Consider the following 14,377-nt stretch of genomic DNA (forward strand, 5'->3'; position numbering starts at 1 on the left):
ACTTTAAATGTTTTTACTTTGCACATTTCCTTAGATTTTGAAGAAATCTTATAAAGTCTTAAAATTCTGTCCAGTGGGGGTCTTATCTGTAGTCAAAAATATTTCACACATACCCATCTCAGCTGTGGGTCACTGGTAAGCTCTCTCCAAAATCCAGCAAAGTTATTGAAAATTTCATCCAAATTCCTACCAACTACCATAGGTGACAAGGATTTAACTGCTTCAATGACTGAAATATATAAACTTTGACTGTAGTCATTTAATGAACTAGTGTCACAGTCAGTTAGTATTTGAAAGAAAAACAAACAATTAGTGAAAAGACTATTGGAATTGATAATCACAATGCATATGATAAAAACAAAATTAGTTCAATACCATTGGAGAAATATGAAGAAAAAAACATACTTTTAAAATTGCTAAAGATGGTACAATTAAAATATCAGAAAATGGCTTGAAATTACCCCTAAGCTTTCTCTGGATAAACAAAAATTAAGTTAGTGAAAATAATAAATAATGAAGAATAAATTAACCAAATACTATTCTGCTGTAAAAAACAAAACAGTACAAATGCAGTGAATTTATTGCTTCTCATTTTCCTGTAATATTTTGTTGTATGCCAAACAATAAAACTAAAAGGTACAGCAGTTATATTGTTTCTCTTCTTCACTTCTTGTTAGTTTTTTCACAGTTAAGCACAGAGCAACAATGGGCTATCTGTGTTCTGCCCACCATGGGTACTGAAATCTATATTTAACACTTCATATTGCTATGCCACTGGTGTAACTAATTTTGTATGTTAAGAGCACTTTAGGTTGAAGACAACTTTCCATTTATCCATTTCCACTTTTAATTCATTGTTCAATAATTTTCTATCCTTCAAATCATTTTTAAAGCTTTATAATGTCAACTATTATTAAGAACTAAGCTAAATATTAACCTGTAAAATATGAAAATATCTATAAACAATACGAAGAGTAAATTACCATGTAAAAATATGAGAACCATGAAGAACCTTTCAGAAAATTGAAGGCAAAATTATACATAAAAACATGCAATATTACTCTTTTAAATGTTAATTTTCATATTACAAAAAAAAAAAAAAAACAACCATTAATAAAATCCAGAAGTTGTCTCTTTTTCAAATTTTGTGCAAAGCTACACTAGGGCTATCTGCACTGGCCATCCCTAATTTAGCAGTGTAAGACAAGAGGAAAGGCAGCTAGTCATCCTCACCCACCATCAACTCTTGGGATACTCTTTTACCAACAAATAGTGGGATTGGCCATAATATTATAATGTCCCCATGGTTGAAAAGGGTGAGTATGTTTGGTGCAATGAGGATTTAAATCTGTGAACATCAGGTTAAGAGACATGCTCCATAACTATCTGGTCATGCTGGGCCTTGAAACTGGAATTTAGATTTTGAACACAGAAGCATGGTGTAAATGGCCAGATCAAAGTTGTCCCTAATTCTGAACTACAGACCAAAGAGAAGTTAACCACACACTGGGGAGCCTCTTAGGTTCTAATAAAACAATTTTCTATAAAATTAGATTAGGAAGTACAAGTCACTTTCATCTGCACCTAATAAAATTTGTTAGCAAAAGCTTTCATTTGGTGTGTCTGTTTCATTAAATATTCTAATTAATTTCAAAATTTATATTTTTTGTGAATCAACCTGCCCAATAAACAAGTGCCCAAAACCATAATTCTACTAATGTTCAATATTACAACCATTAACCCTTTAAATAATATCAAACAAGCAGCTAAAATCCAATGAGGAAGTAAATGGTTATACTCTGTACTCCAAATTATCTTCAAATTATCAGGTTTCAATCTTGAAAGTGCATGATACAGCTAACTGTTTGGAAGATAGCAAGCAAAATCTACTTAGCATCCAACAAGTTATCAAAGACTGTTTGAATTTCCAGAGGTCCACCCCTCTTCAGACAAATTTATGAAATGTGATGTGTAAAAAAACTAAAAAGTACAAGAGAAGAGTGCATATGGATACCGTAAATTGCTTATTACCATTAGCTTTTTCCACACTATAACTGTTACTGCAACATCAGGCAGATAGTATTTTATACTATGACCACAGTGGGCAAAAGATGATAACAGTTTTTAAGTAAAAAAAATTAATACATTATTATTAACTTAACAAATGACTAAACAATTATTTACAAAAACCTCGAGGTAATTTTGTCTCAATTTTTAGAACAACTGACCACTTATGAAGTACAAATGCCTTAAATTACTGTTTAACTGAGAAATGATAATATTTCCAGTTTGTGATCCTTCATTGGCCAAATCCTATTTTAAATATAAAAATCAGTATCTGATTCATTATATTACTAACATTTAAGCTATACCTTAACTTAACTTAACAAATGACTAAACAATTATTTACAAAAACCTCGAGGTAATTTTGTCTCAATTTTTAGAACAACTGACCACTTATGAAGTACAAATGCCTTAAATTACTGTTTAACTGAGAAATGATAATATTTCCAGTTTGTGATCCTTCATTGGCCAAATCCTATTTTAAATATAAAAATCAGTATCTGATTCATTATATTACTAACATTTAAGCTATACCACCCTTTTTAAATGAACATAATTAGTACTAAATGCAAGCCATAAAACATACATTGTAATAGCACAACTTATAAAAACTGTCTTTCACTGAAGAAAACTACTTATAACAATGAATGAAATCCAGTGGTGTCAAATTTCATTTCAATAATTTTTATTTTATACATAGTTTTATGCAGTTTCAACATGCCAGGGAACAAGAACCCTGCACTTAACAGACCAAATTAAACATAGTTTGTAAAAATGGTTCAGTATAAGATGGAAAAAACTTCTCAGCTCTAAGATTCATAAAAACAAAACTGAGAAATAACATGACATAAAGTCAGCATAAATTGCACAGTAAAATATATTTATTTAAGATAATGTTGCTATACATGTATATCTTGTACCAGGCATTGGAGAACAGATTGGTTTCATTTTTCATGAATTTCTGCACTAGTTGTCCCAAACCTAGAAGTGAAAGGACTAGAGGGAAAGCAGCTCATCATCATCATCCACCACCAACTCTTGAACTACTCTTTTTACCAACAAACTGTAAGATTGAACATAATATTAGAATGCTTCCAATGCTGAAAGAGCAAGCATGTTTGGTGGGATGAGGATTTGAACCACACCCCTCAGACTGAAACTCAAGCACCCTAACCACCTGGTTATGTTCAGCTATTTGGAGAATAGAACAAAGTTCTAAATAAAGTTCTGGATAAATCACTGGCCCATTTAGAATGTGGGTAAACTCAAGATTAAAAAAATAGTGATTGAGAAGATACTAGTACACTTCAAAAACTGATTAAATAATCTAAGGTAGGTACAGTAAAGTTCTGTAGAAACAAGAATTATACAAGATCCAGGTACATAAAAAACAAACAACTGTATGAAACAGTTTGAAATTTAATCACAGTTTCTACAAATTATGTAGTTCCTGAAATACAATGTTTGATATCTTTATTAATTTTTAGTTTTGAAATTTCAAAGATATTTCTTTGTTTTATGTTTTTCTAAGAAGTGATAAAAATTCAGATTTTAATTACCGATTCTTGTTTTCCTAGAGATTTTATACCTTTCCTATAAAGTTTTATTTAATAAAACTAAATTATACCTTTGTCTTAACAAACATCACATCAGTTTCACTCTTGCTTAAAATTACTAATGCACAATAAAAATTCACTTTTTACAATACCCAAATTATAAACAAACTGCCTTTTTTTAATTTTTAATCAGATTTTCCTTTAATAAATATAATAAATTTTAAAACTCTTTTATATTAACTGATTTACATTTTATAAATTTCTTTTTGGTGGTCTTCTTTGCATATCTAAACAGTTACATAAGCTGGTAAGGCTTATCACAGTTGCCTTATCAGCAAAATTATTTACTTAATCCTATCTTTCTTTCGTTACACACACACAAAATATTTTTTTTTAGATCACATTTCAACATCATAATTTATATGAAGTACAAAATTGTAAATTATAATTTTGAAAATATTTAAAAATCAAAACCAAAACTGTAACTGTAGCTGGTTTTTTTTGGGTCCAAACTCTATGCAAATCTTTACTGAACTGAAAATTTTATTAGGTTTTATACTTAAAAAGAAAGATAAAACAGATTTCTCTACACACTGAGATCAATAACGTATGCCTTCTCAAAGCTGAGATATAAGCAATTACATTACATTATGACAATTTAGATTGAAAAACAGTGAATAGCTACAAAGTAAATAAAACTGCACTTGTAACCAAGTTACAAGAAGAATTAAACCTGATTTTGAAATTATGAAACAACTTGTTCAGTTGAGGGTTCTGCAAGACCTTGGAGCAATATTCAGTTTCTTCACCTTCATTGTAAAAACTTTACCCCTTTTTCAAGGAGAGAGTAAAAATTTTGCCTTTAATTCATAATGACGTATGGGCCATACATGAATTCAATTTTGAGCAGTCATCAAGAACATGTTTTTTTTTAATCTGAATCAAGCTAAAACTTGTTGGAAAGTCTGTTTTAAAGTCACTGCAACATTGATAAAGTTACCAATATCAATATACAAAATATCATTTAAATTATAGATAATATCTGCATTTCTAAATTCTACTTTTTATTTTTTCTTATTGTGCAAGTAGCTATAACCTATATACAGCATGAAAAGTACCAAACACTTTTGTAGTACATTAAAACTGTACATATATTTCCCTTGATTGAATTATGGTTTGTGATTGATGGTACCAATTACTTAAAGGAGAAAATTTATTGGCTCTCGTATTTGAAATTTCCAAGTCGCAACCTCAATGATAAGACTAAAAATCACATTCATAACAAGTCTATTCAAATGTTGAAAATTAAATTCCAATTGGTGAAAGTCACTGAGAGAGAAAATCATTACTCCTTATAAAGTATCCTCTTTGGTAATGATGTATCACATTATTCATCAAGTATCTCGAAGCACTAAAATTTGGGTGAGTTATTTCTTCCTACATCTCAACACAGAGATTATTTGGAAGAAAAGGACAAAAGGATGTAACACGACACATCAACAGGCTGTCAATTATAGCTATTTTGAATGAAAAAGATAAATTTACAAATAAGAATTTTTTTTCTTTTTTAATATAGAAAAAAGTCAATTGAAGATAAAGTTACATTTTTTTCAAATTGAATGTGACTCCTTGCACACTCATCTGCTGACCTTTCACTTCAAAGTTTGGAAAAAGGTGTGAGCACCGAAGAAGTCGGAAGGAAGAGCGGGAAGTGTAACTGGAGCTAAGTATCTCTCCGAAATACATTTGCAATGTAGGAAAATTATAACTTCCAATATGGTACACTTCCATCCTCTCATAAGATCAGCTAGGATCCCAGATTAAGAATGAGTAGGGCTAGTGTGAGGGAATAACATAAACACCTCTGAAAGCATCCAAAATATACCCCTGACCATGAGAGAAAGAGATCAGGAGACCAGAGGAAGGAGCTGCACCATTTCTGAATCAGGGATATTTTTTGCTCGTGTGTATAATTCATAAAACACAAGAGCAGACACCAGAAGGTGTTGAAAAGCTAAGGCACGTCAGACCATACTTCATAAATCAATTATGTCTAAAACCTCCTCTACAGGGCATTTACATCCATGTGAGGGTAGGATGAGGATTCTACCATCTTCACTTCCAACCCAGTAATCAGGGATTAAGACACAGTCTGATTATTGGGTATTACACCAGGATCAATACCCTACAGTAATCCAGGACTCACCACCCAGCAATGAAACAAAGGATTCAAATTGTTCAAGGACTCATGTTGACTGATTTGCTCAAACCCAACACCTCAACTGTGGGAACCAACATCCACACAAAGGTAGGATAAGAGTTCCCAATCAAAAGGTGTGAACTGCTTTTGTGACAAATCAACTCTAATTGGTATAGTATGTGTAACAGGAGGCCACATCAATCATCAAAGTGATGGATCAATTCCACAGCATTGTGAAAGGACCCCACATCATCTTGTAAGATGTCAGATCAACTCCAATGGTTGTGGGTATTACTGAGCGTGAAAATAATGCAAGGAGGATATGTCATCTAGTAAGATGATGGATCAACTCCTCTGATGGTGTAAGTAGCTTCAGGAAACCATGTACATCAATCAGAGGATGGATCAACTCCCTGGAAGCTTGTTGCATCTACAACAGCAAAACACCACCTCCCTACTCTTAACTGAATACCATCTTCACCTCTAGTTCAGCAAAACATGGTGAAATATACTTCTTATCTATGAAGAGGGCACATGATAAAAAATTATTAAGATCTAGGATTCTGACATCCAGATGATCATAAAGAGAAGAATGTTTCTGCACAGTGAAATGTCTCACTCAAAAGCAATGATACAGGAACCATCCCAAATGCATTATCATCCTTGGTACATGAAAATTATTGAGGGAAAGCACAAGAGGAATGACCATGGGAACCAGCATATTAATTTATCATGACTTATATTATAGTAGCAGTGAACACAAGTCAAACTGAATGAGAGAACACAGACATTCATTAAATATGCGAGAGTACTTATGTCAATTGGTCCAGCTTTGAATCTGAAACTCAACTCACCAGGAACTGAAATCCATGTGATGTGTATAAAAAAGGTAAATTGCAAGTTTTGATGGCTCTCTCCAAAGCTACAACATCCCCTCAGATTAACCCATTCAGAGATGAAGGATGAAATTGAAGGACATTTTGTCATCTATACCAGTAGAACACTACTGCCCTACTCTCAATTAAGTTATGCAATAATGTTTATATTATATATCACTATCACATTTGAGAGGATGCCTCCAAGGTCTTCCACCACAATGGTCAAAGGATGGCAACAGGTGGAAGACAGTAACTCAATAAGAAAGAAACAGTTATGCAAAGCATATAATGGGAGATAAATATATAATGTATAGTCCCAGTGCTTGGTGGAAGAAGTACCTCCAAAGTACAATGAGGGTGAGATGTAGGTAAAAAGATAGAGTGCCTGACTGGATTGAAGATAACAGGAATAAATTTCAGAAAGGAGAAGGCAAGACAGAAAAAGCCAATCAAAGATGGAAAATGAATAGAGGAATGGTACCAGGGAATGAAACTGTGGGAAAGGGAAACAAGCCTTGAAGGCAACAAAGCAATTATGAGCATGTATGAGACTTAGCCCATCTGGATCTGACCAACAGTAAAAGTAGGGGATGGAAAGAAATGAAAATGACAAAAAGGAAAAAACATGCCACCAAAGTTCAGGTTATGAAAAATCTATTCAAAACAAAAAAAATAGATCAAACTGAAACAGCAAAGAAAACCAGATCTGTGCTGGCCAAGAAGGAGTAATCAAAAAGACTTAGCATGAAATGGCAGTGATGAACAAAACAACCCAAGGAAGATGATGGATGGAAAAGCAAAGGTATAAACTGGCTTCAATCCAATTCAAATGCACCAACAGCCATAAAAAATAATTATGAAACTTGGAACTGACAAAAGAGACAAATGCATCCTGCTAAGGTGTACCTCACTGGAGACAGAGCCACCAAGTATTTTTGAGAATTGAGAGACTATTCTGTGGGATAAAGCATGTCAGGACTGGAAAGGTTATATGCAAGAAGGCTGAAAGCACATGGGACATGACATGCTAGGAAATTTACGCTAAGTGCTTGGGCCCTACTAAGGAAACCCAAGGCTGACAACAAAGGGACCTAGAATGGATGTCCCTTGATGAGTGATATAAGCCACAGCCACTGAATCGCTGGAATAGATCATGATTAGTTAAATCCTGGTAAGAGGAAGAAAGTGAACCAAAAAACGTTGGACTGCTGAAAGTTACAGTGTAATAAAAATAAATTTTTTGGCTGTATACTTTTTTTTAAAGCCTAATCCTAATCATCCCAAACTCCTAACCTTCGAAGTAAACATAAGGAAAGAGAAACAAATTTGAACAAGGGGGATGAAGTGGTTTCAACAATGTTGGGCTTTATCTAACCATCATCACATATCACTAAAGAGCAAAGGTGGATCATACAGCATCCCCTGGAGATACCACACGTGTCAAACTCAAGAGGATAGATACTTCCACAGAAACCACATCCCCCAATGTGATAGATCCTCACTAGCAGTTAGTTAACAATAATAATGTGAAAAACTGTAAGCTTCATCAAAAGCAATTACAGAGGAGAAAGATGGAATCAGTGGAGTAGGATGTAGAAAAAGATACTGCCAAAAAATGAGTGTGCTAGGAAGACAACAGGAAGAATTTCTCCAACTGGAAAATCCAACTACCCAAACTGCACTGGTATGAAGCACATGAGTATGTTGTGACAACTCCAGTATGAAATGAGCTAACAAAAGTCTAACAACCAAGATGTGATGTAAATACAATCCTCTCTCATGCTGGAGTCAAGTAAAACTCTGACCACCCAAAAATAGACTTATGAACCCAAAACAAAATTGAAGGGTAAGGAGAAAAACTGGTACCCAACCCCATGGTGAAAATAACAAAACAAAAATAGCATCATGATGGATGAAAAATAAAAATACAAAATGTCCACCTTGGGCAACCTTAGTCATAGAGAAAAGGCCTCCCAGAGGTAGGCAATTTTCAGAGGTAGACTAGCAACAGTAGAAGGATGGGAAGATCCAGCCCCAAATTCCTTCAAAAACTATACCAGTATAATAGCTTATCTGTCCAAAGTCAGCAGAACATATTCAAAGCTGATAATTCTTCCATTAAGTACTGCCACCTGAAGATGTAGTTGTGCTGGAAATAAATATCACTTTTGAGGTGGAAACAGAAACTTTGGTAAAAATAAAAACAAAATGCAGAGAACAACAAAGGTAATTAGCCACTTAAAACTGTTAAGATATAGTAGAAAAGGAAAAAAAAAGAAATCTCCACTTCATAAGAAATGTTTAAAAGAACAAAACAGGAAGAGAGCAAAACCAAATATGTCTTGATGATAGCACCTCTAAATGAGAAGTGATAGTTCAGTAGCTTTGATTAAATAGATTCACATGTATAAAAAGGTGTTCCAATCCTATTAGTGAAAGTTATTACATGTAAATCATCACACAAGGTGCAGTTGAGCCACATTAATCATTGGGGTTGTGGGAGCTCAAGATTTGTGAAAACACTTTCACATATGTAAGACAGCATTGAACGAGAATAGCTACATTTGTGAGTGAAGGTAAGGTATATATCAGAAGTTTGAGTTCTTTGCTTCATGTTTTGAAATTCTTCTTTGTTTTTATACCCATATATGTTTATTATTTTATCATTCTTCTACAATTGCTCTGTATCAGCTTGACTGTTACTTTAACAATTGGCCATAACTATTGGATCCTCAAAAATAACAGACACTAATGTAATAACAAACCATACAATACAAATTAAAAACACAAATATTAATTACAGTACAGGATATATGTAACAGATCTGATATTTGTAACTTGATCATTACTGCAAAGATTATTAATAAACTCCCCAACAAGCATCAACTGTCAACATCTAAGATAACTCTGTTTAAAATTAAACTCATATAGTGCTCACATACCAATATCAGTTTATAGGGCAAATTTTTTTCTGGTTTCCTATAATGATAAAGCAAACTTTTTACTGTCGAGATGAACAATTTTGCCTACTTACTCTTACTGTAATCTCCGATTAATTTGTTTAAAACATTATCCTCACTAGGAATTCTTGTAAAAACACTCTATTGTTTTATGTTAAACATTCAGTAAACTTTGATTTCTAACATAAGAAATGTTAATATTTCCAGTGTAAGAGACTTGGTTATTAAATGCAAAATAAAGTTTGAGAAGGTATTTGTAATTTTTATAGAAACTAAAGAGCTTACCAATTTCTGTTCCCTTTCCAATGGTGAAAGAAAACCCATGACCTTTTAATTCTGTTTCCGTAAAAATCACAACATAAGCACAGGAATAATCTGGATTATTATGCTATATAAGAAAAGAACAGAACACAAAAATAAGCTTGTTAGAAACCACCAGCAACAGTCATTATAAAAATAAGACCAAACTGTCAGTTTCATTTATATTTCAATTACAGTTTACCTACAAACTCAGGTAAGCTGATATCTTGGAAAAAGGAGTCATTTGGTCCTGTATTGCTCAATGCATGTATTTATAGACATACTGATTACAACTTCATAAAATTAAATTATCTCTTTAAATAAATAAATAACTAGTTAGAGCTCACTTGGAATATTCTGTGCAGCTTTGACCTCCTTGTTTTAAAAAGGCAACTGAATTGATAGAAAAAGTTCATGTGAGGGATACTGAAATTATTCTAGGGATGGAATTTTACCTAATCAGAATTCATTAGTATCTTTAAAACTTTTCTCTAAAGTTTAGGAAAAAACAAAATAGGATTCAGTTAAAATATCGATATTTTACTAAGAAAGTGATTAATCTGTGGAATCAGTTCCTATTGGCAACAGAAGAAACCAGCACTTTACAAGAGTTTACCACAGAAAGAGAAAACTGACTGAAAAATAAAAGGTGGATTTGTATTTACATATTTTCTTGGGTTTAAATGTACACAGGCAGCCTTCAAAAACCAAACTGTCCTTTGTTGTCCATAATGTGATGTTAACTTATGTGGCTTACAATCAAGTGGTGTCAAAGTTAGAAAAGTTTTATTTGGTTTTTGTTATAACTTATCTGCCAAGACATTCCCATCAAGGGGAAACTGTTACTAATAAAAACATTTTTTTGGAATAATCATGGAAGACTTTGTTTTAAACAAACCTAGAAATTAAAGAAAAGGGATTTGTTTACTTTATAAGTCTCTTGATATATATATATATATATACCTTTTATTCTGTTTGTGTAATTTATATATATATATATATATATATATACACCTTTTATTGTTTGTGTAACTTATATATATATATATACCTTTTTATTCTGTTTGTGTAATTTATATATACTCTTCAAAACAAGAAATGCAAAAGGCAAAATTTGAGACAAATTGTTAAGTTTATTCAGGGTAGTTCTGTATGACATGTGTGAAACTTTGCACAATCACTGCTGAACATCCAAAGTCTGCAAAGGCGAAGTCCACGCTCACTAGTTGAAGTTTAACGTCACTCAATGTCAATAATGAGTATGCCCCCCATGAGCATCAATAACTGCTTGGCATCTCCTGCCCATGAAAGCGATGAGATGACGAATCACATCCTGTGGAATGGCTGTTCACTCAGCCTGCAAAGCTGCTGCAAGCTGAGGTAGAGTCCACGGTTGAGATTGTCGCCGTCGCAGATGTCGGTCCAACTAGTCCCAAAGATGTTCGATGGGGTTTAAATCTGGTGATCTGGAGGGCCAGGGAAAAACGTTGATGTTGTGGTGTCTCAAGAAGACAGTGGTGAGTCGGGCTGTGTGAGGACGGGCTTTGTCATGTTGAAAAACGTCGTTAACGTTCACCATGATGGGTTGCACATGGGGCCTAAGAATCTTGTATACGGTTGCGTACGATCTGATCGGAAATCCTACGCAGCCCTGGTATGGTTGAGGCAGTAGACGTCACAGTGGTGGTCCTATCCCGAAGGTGATGTAACCAGATGTAGCAATCTCGTGCGGGCGTGGCCACACGAGGTCTGCCAGATCGTGGACGGTCACAAGTTGATCCATGTTGTTGGTGACGATTCCATAGCCTTGTGATGGTGCTTTGGTGGACATTCACAGCTCTGGCAACATCTGATCGAGATTCGCCTGCCTCCAAGCGACCAATGGCGTTGTTGCGTTGTGCTTCAGTCACTCTTGGGCTAACTGTATTGCGTGTCGGTGGCTTAACACTGAGCTATGGAAACCGAGAACCCGTCACTTTTATAGGGATTTTGCACATGTTGCACTTGCAGAACATGCAGATCTCTCAAATTTATTGGACACGAATGCGTTTCGGCGAAAAATCCGATGTTTTCCTCCGTTTTCAAAGTGCACAACTTTTATTGTCATTTTGGTCTGACAATCAGTGCCTTAACACGTGTAACATCACATACTCCAAGCTTGTAACGTTATTACATATATTTCTCTTTAAAATAAAAAAATATCCCTTTTGCGTTTCTTTTTTGAAGAGTATATATATATATATATTTTTATTCTGTTTGTGTAATTTGCCTTTTTTTTCACATTGTCTTTATTACTGCTACTAGTTTTAAGGACTAGAATTACAGGAAGACAAAACTGTGAGAAACAAAAACTTCTGGAAGAGATGCAAGATAGTTATTTGTAACAAACAGTCCAAGAAACAAACAAAATAATACCATTTTACATGTATTATTAACCATTAATGAGCACTTAGTTACAAGAGTTGTATAACTAGACTTGTTTTGCTACATGTTGAGGTCAAGAAAATGAATTTGTAGTTCTTTGAAAACAAATGTTTACAATATAAGAATATTTACCATAAAAGGACTATAATAATGAGTTAAAAGGATGCTGATGACAAATATTTTATTAAAGATTGCAAGGTAGATGATCTTTTAAATGTAGATTCATGTATATTTGTGGTAAGAGAAAATATTAAAAACAGATGAAGAATAAGACAAGGTTTTTTTCCCAGTGGTCTAAAGGAAGTGAAAAATCAAACATTTGAGCTATTCTATTTTATTTTGAGTATAATAAAAGAGAATGAGTGGGTGTCTGAGAATTGGACAATTTCTATAATCAATCTGGAATGTAATTTTAAGGGAAGAGTCAATAAGAATTGCCCTAAAAATTAAAGTCTGGTTAGTCTTAGTTCTATAGTAGAAAGTATGATGAAAGAAGCCTTATAAAAACAGTTTTTTTAATATTATAAACAGAATCAAGGTCAACTCACTAAAAGGAAATCTTGCCTTACTAATCTAAATTCTTTTTCTGAAAATTTTACATGTTTTATGGATGATTTAATAGATGCATATTTGTATATTAAGATTTTAAAAAGGCTTTTGACAAAGTGCTATGCAAAATAACTCCTAAAAATCAAATTAGGTGAGGTTAGGAAGGACAAATTAATCAGATTTAATGATGGTTGGGAAAGTAAAATGTTTATATTAATGAGGTTCAATACAACTGGGATTTTGTTACTAGTGGTGTGATGCAGGGGTCAAACTTGGGCTTCTGTTTTATTATTTACATTAATGGCATTGACAGAGGCATAACTAGCACATTAATAAAATTTACTGAGCACATTAAACACTCGATTCTTTCTAGTTTAATTAAAGATGTTTGCAGTACTACACAATGACTTGGTTAAATGTAAGTAGATTAAACAGCTGGCAAATAATCTTCAATTACAGTAAGTGCAAGATAATATGAGTTATAATAATTTCATCCACACATTTAATGTAACTAAAAATCCACTCAATAACATGGCTGAAAAACAGAACCTTGATGTAGTGAGAGATAGTTCATGTAAAAGAAGTAAAGCTCTCACTTGGATTACAGTGTACAGTTTCAGTTTTCTTATTGAAGAAAGGATACTTACTTAGTGCAAAAGCCATTAAACTGAATAAAATTCAAACAAAGATATCAGAGAATGGTTACCAGGATAACTCTGAAAGTAGAAGATCTGTCTTTTAAAAACAAGTTTATATTTTCTAAGAGTTTTCTCTTGAACAAGCTTTTACAGGGGTTTGATCACAGACCTATGATGTTGCTTGTTTTCTTTGCTGAATTTTACATACAACAGAACTTGTGTTCAATACAGAAGACAGGCTACACTATAGTTAAGAATTTTATTTTTATAACTGGAGGACAGCACCCCACAAGGATTTAAAGGAAAATCAATGATTTCATGAAAATAAAAACAAACTAGATTTAATTTTTACTTTTCTTTTTATTTAAGATGGAAGTAAAAAGACAATCAGTATTAGTCAGCATTTCCTACACACTGTAATAATTACAAACTCTACCATTATGAAAACAGGTACTCAAACCAAACAGTATCCACACCATAATGAGCTCACATAGATTACCAATATAATCCAAAAGTTATACTAACTTGTAGGATTTACACTTTATCTTTCCTACAACAAATCTGATACTTTGCACACTATTTAACATTAACTGTTTTCAATTTATTTTACATATTTCAGTTTTTCTTAAAAATCTTTTCCAATTCTATAATACACCTTTATTGAATTTCTTTTTTTTTTTTTTTTGTAAAGCACATGGAAAAGTACCTAATTACTGACAATTTTAATATGTTTGTATATTTTGGGAAGAAAGTATTCAAATAAAGTGTTATATTCTAATTGCAATTTCATCAAATTATATGTAATAAA

At 33.0% G+C, this 14,377-nt stretch overlaps 1 protein-coding gene across 1 annotated transcript in view; it reads right to left on the minus strand.

The window, feature by feature from the left end:
- Positions 1-14,377, minus strand: part of LOC143238186 (mitochondrial enolase superfamily member 1-like) — a 64,088-nt gene that overhangs the window by 43,439 nt on the left and 6,272 nt on the right. The window contains 2 exon segments of the mRNA XM_076478195.1: positions 114-229; positions 9,944-10,046. Of these exon segments, the coding sequence (XP_076334310.1) occupies positions 114-229; positions 9,944-10,046 (219 nt within the window).

The sequence above is a fragment of the Tachypleus tridentatus genome, chromosome 13 (assembly GCF_004210375.1).
Source record: "Tachypleus tridentatus isolate NWPU-2018 chromosome 13, ASM421037v1, whole genome shotgun sequence".
Taxonomy (NCBI): Eukaryota; Metazoa; Arthropoda; class Merostomata; order Xiphosura; family Limulidae; genus Tachypleus; species Tachypleus tridentatus.